The sequence below is a fragment of the Nycticebus coucang genome, chromosome 2 (genome assembly GCF_027406575.1).
Source record: "Nycticebus coucang isolate mNycCou1 chromosome 2, mNycCou1.pri, whole genome shotgun sequence".
In the NCBI taxonomy this organism is placed as follows: domain Eukaryota; kingdom Metazoa; phylum Chordata; class Mammalia; order Primates; family Lorisidae; genus Nycticebus; species Nycticebus coucang.
In genome coordinates this window covers 59,191,287-59,214,926 of record NC_069781.1, presented here as the reverse complement: position 1 = coordinate 59,214,926, position 23,640 = coordinate 59,191,287, and the positions used below count along the sequence as shown (strand labels likewise).

General features: G+C 38.8%; 2 protein-coding genes across 2 annotated transcripts; both read right to left on the bottom strand.

Annotated features, from left to right (window-relative positions):
• Positions 1-1,853: 1,853 nt before the first annotated feature.
• RPS6 (ribosomal protein S6) lies at positions 1,854-9,749 on the bottom strand. The gene is made up of 6 exons (XM_053571940.1): positions 9,645-9,749; positions 8,955-9,086; positions 7,917-8,127; positions 7,564-7,710; positions 2,087-2,244; positions 1,854-1,981 (listed from the first exon to the last, which is right to left on the bottom strand). Exons 1-6 carry the CDS (start codon positions 9,648-9,650, stop codon positions 1,886-1,888), a joined length of 750 nt encoding a protein of 249 aa, XP_053427915.1. The 5' UTR covers positions 9,651-9,749; the 3' UTR covers positions 1,854-1,885.
• A 704-nt stretch (positions 9,750-10,453) lies between these two features.
• Positions 10,454-11,467, bottom strand: LOC128572002 (TP53-regulated inhibitor of apoptosis 1). The gene has a single exon (XM_053571903.1). It carries the CDS (start codon positions 11,458-11,460, stop codon positions 11,230-11,232), a length of 231 nt encoding a protein of 76 aa, XP_053427878.1. The 5' UTR covers positions 11,461-11,467; the 3' UTR covers positions 10,454-11,229.
• Positions 11,468-23,640: the final 12,173 nt, after the last annotated feature.

Sequence of the window (23,640 nt, the reverse complement as noted above, 5' to 3'; positions counted from 1 at the left end):
CCCCATATACCTAGGGTGGTGGGTTCAAACCCAGCCCTGGTCAAACTGCAACAAAAAATAGCAGGTACCTACTAGTCCCAGCTATTTGGGAGGCTGAGGCAAGAGAATTGCCTAAGCCCAGGAGTTGGAAGTTGCTGTGAGCTGTGTGATGCCATGGCACTCTGCCAAGGGGGAAAAAGTGACTCTTGTCTCTAAAAAAAAGAAAAAATAGCCAGGCATTGTGGTGGGCACCTGTAGTCCCAGCTACTTGGGAGGCTGAGGCAAGAGAATCTCTTAAGCCTAAGAGTTTTGACGTTGCTGTGGGCTGTGATACCATGGCACTCTTAAGAGGACAGCATAGTGCGACTATCTCAAAAAAAAAAAAACAAAAAACACAGGGTTGTCTTTTCTTTTGTTGCACATTGGAATAAGAGTTGTTTGGGGCCATACAGTAAATACACAAACACTAAAAAACTAGTGAAAAGATCTGCACATACTTTTTGCGATATCCAACACCACAAATAAGAAAACAAAATGCTTACAAAATGACCATGCATCTGTGGTACCTAGAATGACTGTCATCACTTTATGAAACTTAATAATCCTGGCAACTTCTAACAGCAGTCTTTCACTTCAGCCAAGATTACTCTGACTTCTGATACCAATTTCTTTACACTTTGTAGGTTGATTACAAGTAGGGTGGCTAAGAACTTAACAAATTAATGGGCTCCCATATTCATTTGCTGTTACATTTCTGGTATACATTTAATAGCAGGATTGAACCTTTGTCTACTTATTTCATTGTCACTACATGCCTTGAAATCAGTGAAGTGCTTCTCAAGTTGTACATATCCTGATCAGATACTGGTTAATGTACAACTCCAGGTTGAATACAGAACTTGTCATGTGACTTTTAAAGCTATTTGTAGCTGTGTCAGCTACAAATATTTGGCTTTGGATAAAATGCTACATTTCCCTTTGCTTTTTAAGTTCCTTAATTTATATTGCCAATTAAGATTTGTCATTTTTTTTTTTTCATTTTGGCCGGGGCGGGGTTTGAACCCGCCACCTACGGCATATGGGGCCAGCACCCTACTCCTTTGAGCCACACGAGCTGCCCATGCTATGCAACTTTTTAATATCACATAGTTAGAGCAATGAGGATGTTTTACAGTTGTCAAAGATCTTACAGGCCAGCAACTGAGGACTGATAATATTGGCCTCAAGGGGGAGCTTTTTAGTAATGTAAAATGTGGGGCCCTCCCCATCTACATTTTATCCGTATTCCCAGGTGATTCACATGTATATTTATATGGTAAAACACTGCTTTAGGCTCTACATTATCACCTAGAGTTGAAATGAAGTGTACTTATTGGCAGTCATCTTTCCAAAGTGTAAAACAGCAACAGCACAAATAATTCACAAGAATTGAAAAGCTTTGTTAATGCAATAAATTTACACTGGTTTAAAAAACTTTGTAGTATTTAAAAATGGTGTCCATTAAAACTATGCTTAACAAGTTGTCTTTTTAAAAAATAACATACATATCCATCTTCACAAGGGTGGCTTTTATGTATTGAATTGTGTTATAGATGTTTTAAAAAGCTATATTCCTAAAATAAACTATAAAAGATGAACAGACCTAGTCATTTATTTCCCTTCAGCGTTCAGTGCCTTTCCAAAGATATCTTACACCAACCACTTTTCCTGAGCCTTCTGTTCATCCAAAGAAACCCTTCATCCTGTCCATCTCTCTTCCATTACCATCACATAAGTCAGTCTCTGATGTTGCCCACCACTAGACTGCTGTATGCATTGCCTATAAACTAACTTGCTTATTAATTAGATCAATGAAAAGTCAGTAAAAAAGATAAGAACTCATTTATTTGTTACTCAAAAACAATCCTTATTTTTGACTGGATTCAGACTTAGAAGTGGATGCTCTCAGAGAGGACAGCCTGCGTCTTTTGGCAATCTGTTCCTGGCGCTTTTCTTTGGCCTCCTAAACAAAATTAAAAAGCAGAGTTAAGAGTTAAAAAGATCTGTCTAGGATAAACATGCAAAATCAAAGCTACCCTGACGTTTCTTTCCCCAATCTTAGGCTCACCTTCATTCTCTTGGCCAAAAGTTTAGCATATTCTGCAGCCTCTTCCTTATTTTTCTTAGTACGCTGTTTCTTCAGAGCAATGCGCCGGCGTTTATGTTGTAAGACACGTGGAGTTACAAGACGCTGAATCTTGGGTGCTTTGGTCCTAGGTTTCTTACCTGAAAATGCAAACGACAATCATTTCAAGCAGACTCATGTTCATTAGGATCTGCTTTAAAATATTAGGTAAGCTTAATAGAATGAACAGTATCTAGGAAAAATTTTTGAGGCCTTTTAAATCAAATCTGAACTCTTCTACAACTACTCTAAAATACTCATTACATCCTCTACAAAAATCTAAAAGATTTCTACTACAAAACTTTTAGAAGTGATCAAGGAATACAGCAATGTCTTAGTCTACAAAATCAACTCCCATAAATCTGTAGCCTTTAATACCAACAATAACCAAGCTGAACAGTCAAGGACTCTATTCCTTTCACAGTAGTGCTAAAGAAGATGAAATATTTGGGAGTATACCTAACAAAGGACGTGAAAGATCTCTACAAAGAGAACCTATGAAACTCTAAGAAAAGAAATAGCCGAAGATGTTAACAGATGGAAAAACATACCATGCTCATGGCTGGGAAGAATCAACATTGTTAAAATGTCCATACTGCCCAAAGCAATATATAATTTAAATGCAATTCCTATTAAAGCTCCATTGTCATACTTTAAAGATCTTGAAAAAATAATAACTTCGTTTTATATGGAATCAGAAAAAAACTCAAATAGCCAAAACATTACTGAGCAATAAAAACAAAGCAGGAGGAATCACGCTACCAGACCTGAGACTGTACTATAAATCCATAGTGATCAAAACAGCATGGTACTGGCACAAAAGCAGAGAAGTAGATGTCTGGAACAGAATACAGAACCAAGAGATGGATCCAGCTACTTAGCGTTATTTGATCTTTGACAAGCCAATTAAAAACATTCAGTGGGGAAAAGATTACCTATTCAACAAATGGTGCTGGGTCAACTGGCTGGCAACCTGTAGAAGATTGAAACTGGACCCACACCTTTCACCATTAACTAAGATAGACTCTCACTGGATAAAAGATTTAAACTTAAGACATGAAACTATAAAAATACTTGAAGAAAGTGCAGGGAAAACTCTTCAAGGAATCGTCCTGGGTGAATATTTTATGAGGAGGACTCCCCAGGCAATTGAAGCAGTATCCAAAATACACTACTGGGACCTGATCAAACTAAAAAGCTTCTGCACAGCCAAGAACATAGTAAAGCAAGCAGACAGCCCTCAGAATGGGAGAAAATATTTGCAGGTTATACCTCCAATAAAGGTCTAATAACCAGAATCCACAGAGAACTCAAACATATTAACAAGAAAAGAACATGTGACCCCATCTCAGGGTGGGCAAGGGACTTGAAGAGAAACTTCTCTAAAGAAGACTGATGCATAAATCTACAAACACATGAAAAAAAGCTCATCATCCTTAATCATCAGAGAAATACAAATCAAAACTACTCTGAGATATCACCTAACCCCAGTAAGAGTAGCCCACATAACAAAATCCCAAAACCAGAAATGTTGGCATGGATGTGGAGGAAAGGGCACACTTCTACACTGCTGGTGGGAATGCCCACTAATACGTTCCTTCTGGAAGGATGTTTGGAGAACACTTAGAGACCTAAAAATAGACCTGCCATTCGATCCTATAATTCCTTTACTAGGTTTATACTCAGAAGACCAAAAGTCACACTGTAACAAAGACATCTGTACCAGAATGTTTATTGCAGCCCAATTCATAATTGCTAAGTCATGGAAGAAGCCCAAGTGCCCATCGACCCACGAATGGACTAGCAAATTGTGGTACATGTATACCATGGAATACTATGCAGCCTTAAAGAAAGATGGAGACTTTACCTCTTTTGTGTTTACATGGATGGAGCTGGAACATGTTCTTCTTAGCAAAGTTATCTCAGGAATGGAAGAAAAAGTATCCAATGTACTCAGCCCTACTATGAAGCTAAATTATAGCTTTCACATGAAGACTATAACCCAACGATAGCACAGGACTATGGGGAAAGGGCCAAGGAAGGGGAAGGGAAGGGGGAGGTTTTGGTGGAGGGAGGGTAATGGGTGGGGCCACATCTATGGTGCATCTTAGAATGGGTACAGGCGATTGCACTAATGTACACAGCTATGATTTAACAAAAAAAAGATAAAAATAAATAAATAAAATCTGAACTCTTCTGCAACTACTCTAAAATACTCATTCCATCCTCTACAAAAATCTAGAAGATTTCTACTACAGAACTTTTAGAAGTGATCAAGGAATACAGCAATGTCAGTCTACAAAATCAACACCCATAAATCTGTAGCCTTTATATACCAACAATAACCAAGCCGAAAAAACTGTCAAGGACTCAATTCCTTTCACAGTAGTGCCAAAGATGAAATATTTGGGAGTATACCTAACAAAGGACGTGAAAGATCTCTACAAAGAGAACTATGAAACTCTAAGAAGAGAAATAGCTGAAGATGTTAACAAATGGAAAAATATACCATGCTCATGGCCGGGAAGAATTAACATTGTTAAAATGTCCATACTACCCAAAGCAATATATAATTTTATGCAATTCCTATTAAAGCTCCACTGTCATATTTTAAAGATCTTGAAAAAATAATACTTCATTTTATATGGAATCAGAAAAAAAACCTCGAATAGCCAAAACATTACTCAGCAATAAAAACACAGCAGGAAGAATCACACTACCAGACCTGAAACTGTACTATAAATTGACAGTGATCAAAACAGCATGGTATTGGCACAAAAACAGAGAAGTAGATGTCTGGAACAGAGTAGAGAACCAAGAGATGAATCCGGCTACTTACCGTCATTTGATCTTTGACAAGCCAATTAAAAACATTCAGTGGGGGAAAAGACTCCCTATTTAACAAATGGTGCTGGGTGAACTGGCTGGCAATCTGTAGAAGATTGAAACTGGACCCACGCCTTTCATCATTAACTCTCACTGCATTGACTAAGATAGACTCTCACTGGATAAAAGATTTAAACTTAAGACATGAAACTATAAAAATACTTGAAGAAAGTGCAGGGAAAACTCTTGAAGGAAATCGGCCTGAGTGAGTATTTTATGACTCCCCAGGCAATTGAAGCAGTATCAAAAATACACTGCTGGGACCTGATCAAACCAAAAAGCTTCTGCACAGCCAAGAACATAGTGAGTAAAGCAAGCAGACAGCCTTCAGAATGGGAGAAAGTATTTGCAGGTTATACCTCTGATAAGGATCTAATAACCAGAATCCACAGAGAACTCAAACGTATTAGCAACAAAAAGACATGTGATCCCATCTCAGGGTGGGCAAGGGACTTGAAGAGAAACTTTTCTAAAGAAGACAGACGCATGATCTACAAACACATGAAAAAAAGATCATCCTTATTCATCAGAGAAATGCAAAACAAAATTATTTTGTGTATCACCTAACCCCAGTAAGAGTAGCTCACATAACAAAATTCCAAAACCAGAGATGTTGGCGTGGATGTGAAGAAAAGGGCACACTTCTGCGCTGCTGGTGGGAATGAACACTAATAAGTTCCTTCTGGAAGGATGTTTGGAGAATACTTAGAGACCTAAAAATAGACCTGCCATTCGATCCTATAATTCCTTTACTAGGTTTATACCCAGAAGACCAAAAATCACAATATAACAAAGACATCTGTACCAGAATGTTTATTGCAGCCCAATTCATAATTGCTAAGTCATGGAAGAAGCCCAAGTGCCCATCGACCCACGAATGGACTAGCAAATTGTGGCACATGTATACCATGGAATATTATGCAGCCTTAAAGAGAGATGGAGACTTTACCTCTTTCATGTTTACATGGATGGAGCTGGAACATATTCTTAGCAAAGTATCTCAGGAATGGTAGAAAAAGTATCCAATGTACTCAGCCCTACTATGAAGCTAAACTATAGCTTTCACATGAAGGCTATAACGCAACTACAGCACAAGACTATGAGGAAAGGGCCAAGGAAGGGGAAGGGATGGGGAGGTTAGGGTGGAGGGAGGGTAATGGGTGGGGCTACACCTACAGTGTATCTTAGAATGGGTACAGGTGAAACTTACTAAAGGCAGAATACAAATGTCTACATACAATAACTAAGAAAATGCCATGAAGGCTACGTTGAACAGTTTGATGAGAATATTTCAGATTGTGTATGAAACCAGCACATTGTACCCCTTGATTGCTCTAATGTACATAGCTATGATTTAACAATAAAAAAAAAAGAAAAAAAAAATCTAAAAGATGTGCTAAATATGTCAAAAATGCAAAGAAAACTAAAGTCCTGATGAATAACCAGGCTAACTCTACTACATGCCAGTGTTTTTACTAAAATACATGGCATTACTTTATGCATAGTCAACTGGTCTGTGAAAACTATGTAAACCATTATCTATTTCTTCATTCTACCATTTTATGTCTGCATCTGTATTTCCCAAGACAGTTCTGCCAATATGGGGAACATAACCATTAATATCAGAATGCGTAGCATATTGTTTTATTATGAGTATCTTCTATCTTCATGTAGCCTTTCTGATTTGTACTCCAGAAGTGCCCACAGATTATAGATCTGGTTTGGAGCACATGTATTCATCTTAGTTCATCGAAGGTAATCAATTCTGAGAAGAGATGCTAAATTATTCTGATTCTGTTGAAACACTAATCACCCTCACCATAGATAAAAGAACCATCTTAAAAACCACATTTTTGTTACACTGATTTCCAGGAGTGAGATTATGGGGGAACTGCCCTATATTTGCCAATTAAATTTTTTGCCAGGTAAGCTTCATGTCTTCAGGACCTGATAGATACACAGCACATAGTAGGTGCCTAAGTATTTGAAATGAATGACTATTGAGCACACTATGTGCTAAGTACAGGTGTAACTCACACCAATCTTGAAAACTAAAGGCAGGGCGGTGCCTGTGGCTCAAGGAGTAGGGTGCCGGTCCCATATGCTGCAGGTGGCAGGTTCAAACCTAGCCCCGGCCAAAAACCAAAAAAAGAAAACTAAAGGTAAAACTTCAAACCCACACATCTGCTCCCTAGTATTCTTGGTAGAATGGTATTTTTTTTTTTTTAGCTTCTAATTCTCGCAACTCTTATTATAATCCATATTGGGCAAGGAAACAAGGGAGCAGAAGTTAAAATCAATTTCAATAGATGAAGTGTTTATTTCTTTTGTAAGCCAAATAATTCTAAAACTCTACCACGAGGATTACAAAAGTATGAAGATGGGATCATAGACTCGTAATTTGCCATCATTCTCATAACTCCTAAAGCTAATAGTAATGAACCTAAAAAAAAAAAATTACCTTCTAATATATGCACACAAAATGGTAGCCCACATCACAAAAAATAGGCCATAAATCGCCTTATCCTTCCTACCTTCTTTGTTTAAGGGCTTTCTCACAACATATTGGCGAACATCATCTTCTTTAGACAGATTGAAAAGTTTGCGGATTCTGCTAGCTCTTTTAGGCCCCAGACGCCGAGGTACAGTAGTGTCAGTCAGTCCAGGGATATCCTTCTCTCCTTTGAACAAAGAGATTTTAATTTAACAAATTCCTTGTTAAGAATCCTAAATTATTAGAGGGCTCACAGTGAACGGATAATTTGTAATGATCCAGGCAAGGGAAGAATACCCACAAGTATGTGGATAGTCCCAATGAAAAAGCATTTGGACAACTGTCTTCTAATGAATTTCAATGAAAATCAAATTTAACACCAGAAAGCCTCACCTTTTTTTACAATAACCAAGTTGAGAACACTCAGATTGGCATCCACAATGCAACCCCGAACAGATTTGCGCTTCCTTTCTCCAGTTCTCCTTGGTCTATAACAGGAATGCCCCTTACTCAGCAGCAGGCGGACGCGGCCATGGGTCAAGACACCCTGCTTCATGGGGAAACCTTGCTTGTCATTTCCACCACTGATTCGGACCACATAACCCTGCACAAGTATAAAACGACACAATCACTATTCTGAATTTATTATAAAGGACAGAATGTATCATCTATGAGCCACACCTCTATTTGAGGAATTATAATTCATTAAGATCAATGCGAACCAATGAATCCCCAACAATAAAAAAAAAAAAATTGTTCACCATTGTAAAAAAAAAAAATCAATCCGAACGTCTTTCTAAGCAAATCAATGTTTCCTCTGATCTCTAACTTTTGTCTACATTTCCAACTTCAGAAGTTCAATTATCAATTCCTTTCCCTCAAGTCACATCTCTAACCTATGTTTTATTACAGGTGATGATATTCAAGAAACCAAAAATATCAAAGAGCTACAAATCAAACAGTTCTTCTTAGCACTTAAAAATAGCTCTACTTTATAATAAAGTGACATTTAGAGTAACTTACCCAAGATCAGTAACTTTCTATTCCTGGAAAGATCAGAATTCAGAACCTTGAGTCACAACCCTATGCCAATGCCAATTACTACAGCGTTTACCGTCTTTTACTTAAATCTTCTGCAACAACTTAATAGCCAACTTTTTTTTTTGAGACAGAGTCTCACTATGTCGCTGTCGCGTCGCAGCTCACAGCAACCTCAAGCTCTCGGGCTTAAGAGATTCTCTTGCCTCAGCCTTACAAGTAGCTCGGAGGGACTACAGGTGCCCGCCACAACGCCGGCTATTTTTTTTGTAGTTGCAGTTGTCACTGTTGTTTGGCAGGCCGGACTGGGTTCGAACCCCCAGCCCCGGTGGATGTGGCCGGCGCCCTAACCACTGAATCAGGGGCGCCTAGCCTTTAATAGGCAACTTTTACCTTCCATTCTTCACCCAGTGCGTCAGCAGCAACTTCTGTGGCCATTCGCTTCTCATAGAAAGTACGAAGTTTGCGTTCATCGTCCACTTCAATGAGTTTCTGGCAGCCAGTGGCTGGGAAGGAGATATTCAGCTAAGGAATTAAAGGAGGAGGGCTTAATAAACTTTATTAAGCTTGTATAACCTCGTAGAAAGGTAATTCTATTGCAAAAAGCCTTTCGTGTCACTTACACAATCAGAAAACGTGAGCTACCGCTCTCACTCACTGAAAAGCACGTGAAAGCATGGTAACGCTCAGCCCGCACCGCACTAAATAGGACACGTTTTCCTTCAAGCCCCGCGGAACAACTCCGGGGGCGACCGCGATCCGCAGCCGTTCACCTGCCCGGAGCATGGAGCCCGACCTAAGTACCGAGGTCAAAAGGCACACGACAGGCCCGCCGCAAACTGGGCTGCTAGCGCACGCGAGGACGTCACCATGGCGCTCCCGGCCCGGCGCAGCTCCAGCGGCAATCGCCCGCCATCCGCTCCCCGAAGGACCTCCAGCCCCCGAAGGACAAAGTTTCTCCTGCTTCAGACCCTTCTCCACTTAGGGCCACTATCTCCAAGTGATGAGACTGCGGTAATTCCGCCTTCTGGGACGCGATACGCAGCCTTTAAGCCTCATACAAAACCCAACACCACCTCCTACCTTCATCCTGAAGTATCTGAACGCCTCCCAGGCGCCACAGAAAAGAGGCCCGACTTCCGCTTAGTACAGATCACATAGGCATTTCCAGTTCTCGCGAGATGAGCAGACGCCTGGGATAGCGGAAGTGAGTACGGTGGGCGGTACTTCCGGGTTTGTGGTTAATCAGCCGTCGGGAGGTGAATTGGTAGGCGAAAGGTTTGACTCTGCGCTGGTTAACAGTGCACTGGTCAGGCTGACGTTCACTTTGTGGTGTGAGCCCTTCCTCTGCCTAGTATTTTCGGCTCTCTCTGGGCCTTGTGGCTGGGCCTCGGCGGAACCTCAGTTCCGACCCTGGACACTGTGCGTCTGATGTTACTGAAGTAGGAGAATATCGACTGGGGTTCGGCTCCTCCCTTGGGCTATTTTGTCCCTTAGGCTCGAAGATTTCCACTTCGAGAACTTATCCTACCGTGGTCCTAGCGATTCACAGCGAGAAATCCTGAAACCCGTGATTTGTTTTTCCTTTCAATACTGGATGATCCGCTTGGCTTTTTAATCGCTCTGCAGTTTTCTCTGTCCTCACAGAATGAGGTCCTCATCACCTTTTCGCGAACCCAGTAGCAACCGTTACCCCGAGTCTATTGTCTCCTTGCTTGCTTTCTTGGCTCTGCGATCTTTTTTTTTTTTTTTTTTAATGATAGAAATTAACTGTTCTGGTTTATTCCATCTTCATGATTACAGATATTACTGGGCAGGGTGGGCAAATAAAGCAAACACCACCACCACCACCACCACCTACCCACCCCCAATCATTTCATCAGATGTAGCATTTTACATATGCAGGATGACTTAATTCACTGATGTGGGTTGAAGCTGGCAGCAGCAAATCTTTGCTATTCAGGTTTTTCTTCCAGTGACTCCAAGCATCTTAATTCTTGAACTACACTGTGGTGTTCACTGCAACATTCTTGAAGCTTTCACATTTTAATCCAACACCTCTCTTTAAGGCAGGGAACTGTTAAAAGCTGTCTTCCTTTTTGTGAATCCAGGCCACCAGTTGCTTAACTGTTAGTTACTTTATAAAAATAAAACTGTGCTCCCAAGCACATTTTCTGATTGAAAATGTGCCCGGATCCCTTTTCAGAGCATTAGTTCCCTGAGAGAAAAAAGAGGTCCCAACCAATTGCTTTCCTTAACAATGACCTCAGTATAGTATACATAATGTCCTTTGCAGCAAAAATCAAGAGGTCAGGCAACCTTGATCATCCTGACTAGTTTATCTACATACAAGATATAGTTAAAGCTGATCCCAAATTAAATATTACAATCATAACCCCAAGAAATTATTCCATGTTTAGCACATTGTGTTCTAAGAAATTATTCCATGTTGGCGCATTGAGTTCTTGTAAGATGCCAGAAAAAGTGAGAAATCATCAAAGAGTTCGCCTTTTAAAACTTGAGGAAAACATCAAGGAGGAGGAAATAAAACTCTTCTCTCCTAAATTCCTCATCAAATCTGATGGCTATCTTCACAGCCTTGGTTGACATAATCCAAAGTCCTCAATTTCCTGATTTGAGGAATCTGTTTTCAAGGTGACTGTCAAGGTCAAGAAGAGTTTTCAGGCTTTTCTTTGCCATGGCCCATGAATTCCAATCCTTCAATAGGAATCTCTTTCTCCTTTATTGCTTTCTGAACACACTGCTGGTAACGTTTGAAAAGGTCGGTGCACGGATCCCCGGAGCCGTCCCCCTTGAGAAACTTCTCGGCAAACCAGCGATTGAAGCACTGGTCGTACTCGCGCTTCATGTCCGTGCAGGCCTCCCCTACGCTGTTCATGGCTACCTTAGTCGGCTCTGCGATCTTTTTAAAACCCAAAGTTTTATCATTCTCTTGCTAGTAAGGTATTGTTTCCCACTGCAGTTGAATACTGTCCAAACTCCTTCCCATGACTTCGCTAACTTTCCAGTCTCAAATTTACCTCGTCAGTGTGAGATAATGCCATGCAGACATTTCAGATTAAATGTCGCCTCCTAAGGGAAGCCTTTCCTAAACACACTACCTAAAATAGAATCTCCGACCCGCATCATATTCTCTAGTATAGCACTGTTTTCCCTTATAGTATTTAATCGTGATATCTGATGCATAAGTGTCAGCTGACTCCTCAACTAGATAACTTTAGTCGGGACTCACATCTTCATTGTGGTATGCTCAGGTCAACACTGAGTGCGTGACACATAAAAAGAAAGTGCTGGATAAATATTTCCTCCGTTCTGGTTTGTACTGTAGTAAATAGTCTATCGGAACGTGGCATTATGGAGTCAACCAGCAGAGGATAAGTGAATGTATTATAGTGAGTCTTGTATCAGCAATGATGCAACTCGTATAGAAAGATATAAAAAAGTGCATTTGATTAGCCCTCTAGAAAATTTCTAGGAGACCAGCCTGGACAACATAGTGAGACGCTGTGTCTTAAAAAGTAAAAAAAATTAGGGCGGCGCCTGTGGCTCAGTGGTAGAGCCCTGGCCCCATACACTGTGGGTGGCGGGTCCGAACCCGGCCCTGGCCAAACTGCAAAAAAAAAAAAAAAAAAAAATAGCCAGCCGTTGTGGTGGGCACCTGTAGTCCCAGCTACTCGGGAAGCTGAGGCAAGAGAATCGCCTAAGCCCAAGAGCTGGAGGTTGTTGTGAGCTGTGACGTCACGGTACTCTACCGAGGGCGACAGAGTGAGACTCTGTCTCTACAAAAATAAATAAATAAAAAATAAAAAAGCCAAGCATGGTAGTGCATGCCTGTATTCCTCACTACCCAGGAGGCTGTGGCAGAAGGATCTCTTGGATACAGGAGTTTGAGGCTTTGTGAGCTGTAATCACACCACTGGGTGGCAAAGACCCTGTCTCTAAAATCATCATCATCATAAATGGAAAAAACACTATATGCTGTATATTTTTGTTTTTGAGGTGAAATTGACATGACAATTTTAAAGTGAACAATTTAGTGGTATTTAACATATTCAAAATATTGTGCAACCACCACCTCTATTGAGTTTTGAAACTTCATCATCCATTAAGTAGTTGTTCCTCATTCCCCATTTCCTGGCAGCCTGTCTCTATGGATTTATCTATTCTGCATATTTCACGTAAATGGAATTATACAATATGTGACCTTTTCTGCCTGGCTTCTAGTATTTCCGAGTTCATCTTTGTTGTAGAATGTATCAGTACTTCGTGACTTTTTATGGCTGAATATATTCCACTGTAGGTATAGACTGCAATTTGTGCATTCATCCATTGATGTACATTTGGGCTGTTTCTATTTTTTTAACTATTGTGAATAGTGCTGCTATGTTTGAGTACCTCTTTTTAATTCTTTTGGGTATATACCGAGAATTGAAATTGCTGGGTCATATAGTAATTCTATGTTTAACTCCTGGAGGAGCTACAAAACTGTATTTCACAGCAGCTGAACCACTTTACAGTTTTGCCATATCTACCAGCAATGTATGAGCACTCCAATTGCTCCACATCCTGACCAACACTTGTGATTTTCTGTGATTTGTTTGTTTTGTTATTACAGCCATACTAATGGGTGTGATAGGGTACCTCATTGTGGTTTTGATTTGCATTTTCCTAATAACTGTTGATGTTAAGAGGTTTTCATGTGTTTGTTGGATATTTGTACATCTTCTTTCTAGAAATGTCTAGTCAAGCTCTTAACTCTACCGCCTTTTTTGGCTCTAGTTATTTTCATTGAGGTAATAGTGGTGAATTAATGTGAGGCAAAGAGTAAGTCTAGGGCTGTGCCCAGGTTTCTTTCTTTTAAAACATTTTGAATGCATTTTTAAATTGTGGTAAAAATATATAACATGAATTTTATCTTCTTAACCATTTTTAAACTTGCACTTCAGTAATATTAATACATTCACAGTGTTGTAAAACGGATCTTCAGGACTTTCTCATCTGGCAAAATGGAAACGCCATACTCATTAAACAACTCCCCTATTTCCCTTCCCTCAGCCTTTGGTAAATATTTAAAAATAGATTGCCAAATCCAAGGTCAGGAAAATTTACCCCTCTAATCTTAAAGATTTACCCATGTATTATGGTTTAATTCCTGTGTTTAGGTCATTGATCCATTTTTAGTTTATTTTTTAATATGGTGTGAGGTAAGGTAACACAACTTCATTCTTTACATGTGGATATATATTTGGTCCAGCACCATTTGTCAAAGAGACTGTTCTCTCCCTCATTGAATGGTTTGTCATTCTTTTTGTTGTTGTTATTGTAGTTTGGCCAGGGCCAGGTTCGGACCAGCCACCCTTGATATATGGGGCTGGTGCCCTACTCACTGAGTCACAGGCGCTGCCCCATTTTGTCACTCTTGTTGAAAATTGATTACCATTGATGTTTGGGTTTGTTTTTGCACGTTACACTGTTTTGATTACTATAGGTTTGTAATAAGTGTCAACACAGGATGAGTGAGTCCTTTGACTTAGTTCTTTTTTCAGGATAGGTTTAGCTCTTAAAGATCCCTTCCAATTCCATATGAATTTTAGGGTTAGCTTGTCCATTTCTGCAAAACATGCAGTGAGAGCTTGCATTTAATCTATAGATAAATTGGGGAGTACTTCTATCTCTACAATATTAAGTCTTCCAACCCATAAACACAGGATGTCTTCCCATTTACTGCCATGTGCTGCATAACAGTGTTTTGGTCAATAATTTACCATATATATGGAGGTAGTCCCATAAGATAATGGAACTGGAAAATTCCTATCACCTAGTGACACCTTGATGATCCTGACCTTGTGTAGGCCTAGGCTAATGTGTGTGTTTGTGTCTTAGCTTTTGGCAAAAATGTTTAAAATTCTTAAAAAAATTAAAAGTAGAAAAAAATTCCTAGAATAGGCATATAAAGAAAGTATTTTTGCACAGCTATACAATGTGTGTTTTAAGTGTTATAAAAAAGAGTCAAAAATTAACAAAAATTTAAAGGTTTATAAAGTTAAAGTATAGGCTAATTTATTATTGGAAGAAAAATATTTTTTATAAATTCAGTGTTGCCTAAGTATAGTGTTTATAAAATCTGCAGTAGTGTATAGTAATATCCTGAGCCTACATATTCACTCACCACTTACTGACATACCCAGAGCAATGTCCAGTTCTGCAAGCCCCATTTGTGACCATTTTTTATCTTTCACGTATTTTTACTATATATTTTATGTTTTGGTACACAAATAGTCACCATTGTGTTATAGTAGCATACAGTATATACTGTAGTAATGTCATACAGGATTGTAGCCTTAGGCAAATGTTCTCCAGATTCATCCAGGTTCTTCCAAAAGATATGAAATCTCCACCTTTTAAGTCTGAGTGGTGTTCCATAGTATATGTATTGTTCCAGAGTATATGTATACTTAGTGTTGTCCTGTTAGTGACAACACATGAATAGACTTAGTGTTAAGTCTATTCATTAAACATAGTGTTAAGTCTATTCATGTGTTAAAGGGCACCTGGTTTTTTCCCACATTTTGGTATTTGTGAATAGTGCTGTTATAAACATTTGAGTGCAAATACCTTTATGGTAAAATTACTTTTTTTCTTTTGGGTAGACACCTAGTAATGGGATTGCAGGATCAAATGATAGGTCTACTTTTAACTTCTTTGAGAAATCTCCATACTTCTTTCCACAGAGGCTGTCTTAGTTTGCAGTGCCACCAACAGTGCATAAGTGGTCCCTTCTCTCTGCACCATCACAGCATGTGTTACTTTGGGACCTTGTGATATGGGCTGTTATAAGGGGGTTAGATGATATTTCAAAGTGGCGTTGGTTTTCATTTCTAATTATTTGGGATGATGAGGATTTTTTTCATGTGTTTTTTGGCCATTCCTCTGTTATCATGAAAAAAGTTTCTGTTCATGTCTCTTGCCCAATTTTTAGTGGGGTTGATTGGTCTTGTTGATTTGCTTGAGTTCTTTACAGATTCTTATTATTAGCCCTTTGTCATATTTGTAGCATGCAAATATCTTTTCCCATTCTGTTGGTTGTCTATTTGTTAATTGTGTTCTTAGCTATGCAGAAGCTTTTTAACTTGATTGGGCCCCATTTATTTCTGTTGTTGCTGTGATTACCAGCGGGGTCTTCTTCATAAATTCTTTCCCTAGGCTGGTAAGATTAAGGGTTTTTACCACACTTTCTTCTAGAGTTTTTATAGTTTCATGTTTTAGATTTAAATCTTTCATCCATTATGAGTTAATTTTTGTAAGAAGTGCAGGTCCTATTTTAGTCTTTTGCACCTGGCTAACCAGTTCTCCTAGCACCATTTATTGAAAAGGGATTCTTTTCCCCAGTGTATGCTGTTATTTGCTTTGTAAAAGATCAGATGTCAATATGAGGCTGTTTTCAACTATAGATTCTCAGTTCTGTCCCATAAATGTATGTCTCTATTTTTATTCCAATACCATAGTGTTTTTATCATTAGAAACTTGTAGTATAGCTTGAAGTTTGGTAAATTGATGCTTCCAGATTTATTTTTCATAGAATTGCATTGGCTATTTGGGATTCTTTTTCTGCTTCAATACAAAATATAGACCTATTTTTTCAAGGTCTTTAAAATATTATTGATGCGGGACAAGGCAGCACCATGACCTGCTGCCTTAGCCCTGGAGGTGTTGATGCTCCTGCGGATGGAGGAACCAGCTTGCTGCAAAGGCTGGACACCTGCGGGGGGTGGGAGATGCTGGAGCCTTGCTGTCTCCTCCACCTGCATTTCTGACTGGTGGATTTCCTGTCAGTTTTCAAGGCCTGAGAGTTCATTGGACAGCTGGCTGTAACTGACAGGACTCATACCCTAGCAGAACAACCCCCTGCCACTATATAAACCCCTGAGCAGAAAGCCCAAAGACAGACCTCCAGGAAGGAGCAGGAGAGCTTGTTCCCCTCCTGGGTTCTCTCTGCCAGGAGGTTTGGTTTTTGTAGTTGTTGTAATTTTTGTTTCTGTAAATAAATCCTGACTTACCACTGATCTTGTGGTCCATCGTTTTATTCTTCAATTCGCTGCGACCAAGAACCTGAAATTCTGGTATCGTTATGTTGGTATTTTGTTGGGCATTGCATTAAATCTGTAGATTGCTTTATGTAGTACGTAGGAGGAAGATAGGTTGACTTCTCAGAGGAGCACCCCACCTCAATTCTGAGGTAACCAAGGAGAATGCCTGCAAGTGGGCAATTCCTGAGAATCTTTAGAATCACAAAAGAGGAAAAGAATTTGGAGGTGTCTGGAGGCCTGTTCAGTATGGACTAGGCCCCTAAGCCCATGCATTTGAGAGTCAATAGATGGGAGGGATTAAACTCTTCCAATATGTTGTTAAATTAGACAACATGGTTTACTCCCCTACATGAACAGAGCTTACTTCTCCTTCCCTCTCTGTTGACACCACTGGCTGTTTATCAACCCCCTGCCACTTACCCTGGCTTTCTCTAGCCAGTCTTTGTTAAAAACAAACTAATAAAAACCTTCAGAAGAAGCTAGGAAGGGGCTGCATTTTCTTGGTCTAATCAGCCCGAGTTAGTGTAAGCCATCTCTAGGCATCCTCAGACTTGTTTTTCCTTAACACTGGTGTTGAGTTAGTTATTTCCAGCATCATTTCCTAGCTGGCATTCAAACCAGGTCGGAGTTCTTGAGCATTGACCCCTGACAGTAGTATAGACATTTTAACAATGTTTGTTTTCCCAAGCCATGAGCATGATATGTTCTTCCATCTGTTAACATTCTCTGTAATTTCTTTTCTTAAGGTTTCATAGTTCTTTTTATTTTTTTTGAGGCAGAGTCTCAAGCTGTGGCCCTTTGTAGATTGCCATGGCATCACAGCTCACAGCAACCTCAAACTCTTGGGCTTAAGCAATTCTCTTGCCTCAGCCTCCCAAGTAGCTGAGACTACAGGTGCCCGCCACAATGCCCGGCTATTTTTTGGTTGCAGTTGTCATTGTTTTAGCTGGCCTGGGCTGGGTTTGAACCCACTAGCCTTGGTGTATGTGGCTAGCTATGGGCACAGCCTGGTTTCATAGTTCTTTCTGTAGAGATCCTTCATATCCTTTGTTAAATATATTTTGAGGAACTTCATTTTCTTTGATGTATTGTGAAGGGTATTGTGTCTTTTATTCTCAGCTTACTATTGTTGGGGCATGTGAAGGCTACTGATTTGTGTCCACTGAATTAATAACCTGAAACATTGCTATATTTCTTTATCAATTCCAGGAGTCTCACAGTTGAGTCCTTGGGGTTTTCTAGGTATAAGATCATATCATCAGCAAAGAGCAGTAGTTTGACTACTCTGTCCCCATTTGGATTCCCTTGATATCTTTCTCTTGTCTGATTGCATTGGCTGGGACTTCCAGCACTATGTTGAACAGTAGTGGCAATAGTGGACATCCTTGTCTGCTTCCAGTTCTAAGTGGAAATGCTTTCAGTTTTTCTAAATTCAAATACAATGTTGGCTGTGGGTTTGTCTTAGATGGCTTCAGTTTAGGTAATGTCCCATCTATGCCAGTTTTCTTAAATATTCTTGTCAGAAAAGGCTGCTGAATTTTGTCAAATGTTTTTTCTGCATCTATTGAGAAGATCATAAGGTTAAGGTCTTTGTTTTTACTTTGTTTACATGGTGAATTATATTTATAGATTTGCGTATGTTTAAGCAGCCTTGCATCCCTGGGGCAAAGCTCACCTGGTCATGATGAATTATTTTTTGATATATAGCCGAACTCTGTTTGCTAAAATTTTATGGAGTATTTTTGTGTCAATGTTCATTAATCATATTGCTCTGTGTTTTTCTTTTTTTGTTGTGCTCTTTCCTGATTTTGGTATCAGGTTAATATTTGCTGCATAGAGGGAATTGAAGAGGATTCTTTCCTTATCAATGTTTTTGAATAGGTTCTGGATTATAGGTACAACCTCTTTGAAGGTTTGGTAAAATGCTGATGAGAAACCATCATTTTCAGGATTTTTTTGTTGGGAGTTTTTTTTTTTAATTGAGAACATTTATTTTTTTAATTAAATCATAGCTGTGTACATTAATGCAATTATGGGGTACAATATGCTGGTTTTATATACAATTTGAAGTACTTTCATCAAAGTGGTTAACATAGTCTTCACCTTATTTTCTTAGTTATTGTGTTAAGACATTTACATTCTACACTTAGTAGATTTAACATGTACCCTTGTAAAATGCACCATAGGTGTGGTCCCACCAATTATCCTCCCTCCACTCCTTCTTTCCCCTCCCCTCCCCCTCCTCTTTCCCCTTCATCTTGGGCTGTAGTTTGGTTATAGCTTTGATATTGAAGTATGGGTGCTTATAAATTAGTTTCATAGTAGAGCTAAGTACATTAGATACTTTTTCTTCCATTCTTGAGATACTTTGCTGAGAAGAGTATGTTCCAGCTTCATCCATGTAAACATAAAAGACATAGGGAGTTTTTTTAATGGTTTCAATTTGAGTGCTTTTATTAGTCTGTTCAAGAGTTCTACTTGTGGCAGGGCCCAGTGGTTCATGCTTGTAATCCTAGCACTCTGGGAGGCCGAGGCAGGTGGATTGCCTGAGCTCAAAGATTCAAGAAAAGCCTGAGCAAGAGTGAGACCCCATTTCTAAAAATAGCCAGGTGTTGTGGCGGGCATCTGTAGTCCCAGCTACTTGGGAGGCTGAGGCAAGAGAATTGCTTGAGCCCAAGAGTTTGAGGTTGCTGTGAACTATATGGTACTCTACTGAGGATAACAAAGTGAGACTCTGTCTCAAAAAAAAAAAAAAAGAGTTCTACTTGTTCCTGGTTGAGTCTGGAGAGGTAGTCTGTCTATTTCCTCCATATTTTCACATTTCCAGGGATAGACATTTTTGTATTATTCGGTGATAGTATTTTGTATTTCTGTGGTATCTATTGTTTCCCCTTTTTCATTTCTGATAGAGCTTATTAGAGATTTTATTTTTCTATTTCTGATTAATCTGGCCAAAGTTTTATCAATGTCATTTATCTTTTAAAGAACCGACTTTTTGTTTTGTTGATCTTCAGAATGGTTCTTTTATTATTAATTGCATTTAGTTCTGATTTTGGTTATTTTTTTTTTAATTGTTAAATCATAGCTGTGTACATTAGTGCAATCAAGGGGTACAGTGTCCTGGTTTCATATACAGTCTGAAATATTCTCATCAAACTGTTCAATGTAGCCTTCATGGCATTTTCTTAGTTACTGTATGTAGACATTTGTATTCTGCCTTTAGTAAGTTTTGCCTGTACCCATTCTAAGATGCACCATAGGTGTGGCCCCACCCATAACCCTCCCTCCACCCTAACCTCCCTCCTCCCTTCCCCTTCTTTGGCCCTTTCCCCATAGTCTTGTGCTATAGTTGGGTTATAGCCTTCATGTGAAAGCTATAATTTAGCTTCATAGTAGGGCTGAGTACATTGGATACTTTTTCTTTCATTCCTGAGATACTTTGCTAAGAAGAATATGTTCCAGCTCCATCCATGTAAACATGAAAGAGGTAAAGTCCCCATCTTTCTTTAAGGCTGCATAATATTCCATGGTATACATGAACCACAATTTGCTAGTTCATTTGTGGGTCGATGGGCACTTGGGCTTCTTCCATGACTTAGCAATTATGAATTGGGCTGCAATAAACATTCTGGTACAGATGTCTATGTTATATTGTGATTTTTGGTCTTCTGGGTATAAACCTAGTAAAGGAATTATAGGATTAAATGGCAGGTCTATTTCTAGGTCTCTAAGTATTCTCCAAACATCCTTCCAGAGGGAACATATTAGTGTGCATTCCCACCAGCAGTGTAGAAGTGTGCCCTTTTCTCCACATCCACGCCAACATCTCTGGTTTTGGGATTTTGTTATGTGGGCTACTCTTACTGGGGTTAGGTGATATCTCAAAGTAATTTTGATTTGCATTTCTCTGGTGATTAAGGATGATGAGCTTTTTTTCATGTGTTTATAGATTGTGCGTCTGTCTTCTTTAGAGAAGTTTCTCTTCAAGTCCCTTGCCCAGTCTGCAATGGGATCACTTGTTCTTTTCTTGCTTATATGTTTGAGTTCTCTGTGGATTCTGATTATTAAACCTTTATTGGAGGTATAACCTGCAAATATTTTCTCCCATTCTGAGGGCTGTCTGCTTGCTTTACTTACTATGTTCTTGGCTGTGCAGAAGCTTTTTAGTTTGATCAGGTCCCAGTAGTGTATTTTTGATACTGCTTCAGTTGCCTGGGGAGTCCTCCTTATAAAATATTCACCCAGGCTGATTCCTTCAAGAGTTTTCCCTGCACTTTCTTCAAGTATTTTTATAGTTTCATGTCTTAAGGTTAAATCTTTTATCCAGTGAGAGTCTATCTTAGTTAATGGTGAAAGGTGTGGGTCCAGTTTCAATCTTCTACAGGTTGCCAGCCAGTTCATCCAGCACCATTTGTTAAATAGGGAATCTTTTTCCCACTGAATGTCTTTAATTGGCTTGTCAAAGATCAAATAACGTTAAGTAGCTAAGTACATTAGATACTTTTGGTTCTCTATTCTATTCCAGACATCTACTTCTCTTGGTTCTCTATTCTATTCCAGACATCTACTTCTCTGTTTTTGTGCCAATACCATGCTGTTTTGATCACTATCAATTTATAGTACAGTCTCGGGTCTGGTAGTGTGATTCCTCCTGCTGTGTTTTTATTGTTGAGTAATGTTTTGGCTATTTGAGTTTTTTTCTGATTCCATATCAAACGAAGTATTTTTTTTTCAAGATCTTTAAAATATGACAATGGAGCTTTAATAGGAATTGCATTAAAATTGTATATTGCTTTGGGTAGTATAGACATTTTAACAATGTTGATTCTTCCCAGCCATGAGCATGGTATGTTTTTCCATTTGTTAACATCTTCAGCTATTTCTTTTCTTAAAGTTTCATAGTTCTCTTTGTAGAGGTCTTTCACGTCCTTTCTTAGGTATACTCCCAAATATTTCATCTTCTTTAGCACTACTGTGAAAGGAATAGAGTTCTTGACTGTTTTTTTGGCTTGGTTATTGTTGGTATATATAAAGGCTACAGATTTATGGGTGTTGATTTTTTAGCCTGAGACATTGCTGTATTCCTTGATCACTTCTAAAAGTTTTATAGTAGAATCCCTAGTGTTTTCCAGATATACGATAATATCATCTGTGAAGAGTGAAAGTTTGATCTCTTCTGACCTATGTGGATACCCTTGATCGCCTTTTCTTCCCTAATTGCAATGGCTAAACCTTCTATTACAATGTTAAAGAGCAATGGAGACAATGGGCAACCTTGCCTGGTTCCTGAACTAAGCAGAAATGATTTCAATTTAACTCCATTCAATACGATATTGGCTGTGGGTTTGCTGTAGATGGCCTCTATTAGTTTAAAAAAGGTCCCTTCTATACCAATTTTCTTAAGTATTCTGATCATGAAGGGATGCTGGATATAATCAAAAGCTTTTTCTGCATCAATTGAAAGAATCATATGGTCCTTACTTTTTAGTTTGTTTATGTGCTGAATTGCATTTATAGATTTAAACGTATTGAACCAGCCTTGAGACCCTTGGATAATTCCCACTTGGTCATGGTGTATAATTTTTTTGATGTGTTGCTGGATTCTGTTTGTTAGGATCTTATTGAGTATTTTAGCATCAATATTCATTAGTGATATTGGTCTATAATTTTCTTTTCTTGTTGGGTCTTTCCCTGGTTTGGGGATTAAGGTGATGTTAGCTTCGTAGAATGTGTTGGGTAATATTCCTTCTTTTTCTATAATTTGGAAGAGGTTTAGTAGTATAGGTACTAGTTCTTCTTTAAAGGTTTGGTAGAATTCTGACGTAAAGCCATCTGGTCCTGGGCTTTTCTTTTTAGGGAGATTTTGTATAGTTGATGCTATTTCAGAACTTGATATAGGTCTGTTCAACATTTCCACTTCATTCTGGCTAAGTCTTGGTAGGTGGCATACTTCCAGGTATTGGTCAATTTCTTTCAGATTTTCATATTTGTGAGAGTAGAGTTTCTTGTAGTATTCGTTAAGGATTTTTTTAATTTCTGAGGGGTCTGTTGTTATTTCATCATTACCATTTCTGATTGATGAAATTAGAGATTTTATTCTTTTTTTCCTGGTTGGGTTGGCCAAAGGTTTATCTAATTTATTGATCTTTTCAAAAAACCAACTTTTGGATTTATTGATCTGTTGTATAATTCTTTTGTTTTCAATTTCATTTAATTCTGCTCTGATTTTGGTTATTTCTTTTCTTCTGCTGGGTTTGGGGTTGGAGTGTTCTTCCTTCTCCGGTTGCTTGAGATGTCCCATTAAGTTATTAACTTCTTCTCTTTCCGTTTTCTTGAGGAAGGCTTGCGGTGCTATAAATTTCCCTCTTAGGACTGCCTTTGCAGTATCCCAGAGGTTCTGATAATTCATGTCTTCATTGTTGTTTTGTTCCAAGAATTTGGTGATTTCCTTCTTAATCTCATCTATAACCCATCTATCCTTCAGCATAAAGTTGTTTAGTTTCCATGTTTTTGTAAGGGTATGCAGATTCCTGTTGTTATTGAGTTCAACTTTTATTCCATGATGGTCTGAGAAGATGCAAGGAATAATTTCTATTTATTTATTTATTTATTTTCACAATTTTATTTTTTTATTATTATTTTTTTAATTTCTATTTTTTTTAATTTGCTGAGGTTATATTTGTGGCCTAGGATGTGGTTGATTTTGGAGTATGTTCCGTGGGCTGATGAGAAGAATGTGTATTCAGTTTTGTTGAGATGAAATGTTCTGTAGATGTCTCTTAAGTCCAGTTGTTGAATGGTTAAGTTTAAATCTAAAATTTCTTTGCTTAGCTTCTTTTTGGAGGATCTGTCCAGCACTGCTAAAGGGGTGTTAAAATTTCCAGCTACTATGATACTGAAGGAAATCAAGTTGCTCATGTCTGTTAGAGTTTCTCTTATAAATTGAGGTGCATTCTGGTTGGGTGCATAAA

Bases quoted from the DNA above. Each gene is read 5' to 3' on its own strand.
- LOC128572002 (XM_053571903.1), bottom strand. From the start codon at position 11,460: ATGAACAGCGTAGGGGAGGCCTGCACGGACATGAAGCGCGAGTACGAC.
- RPS6 (XM_053571940.1), bottom strand. The intron at 8,128-8,954 runs GTAAAAGTTGCC...ATACTTGTGCAG, and splicing joins CACTGGGTGAAGAATGGAAG to GGTTATGTGGTCCGAATCAG. The intron at 7,711-7,916 runs GTGAGGCTTTCT...CTTTGTTCAAAG, and splicing joins CTTGGTTATTGTAAAAAAAG to GAGAGAAGGATATCCCTGGA.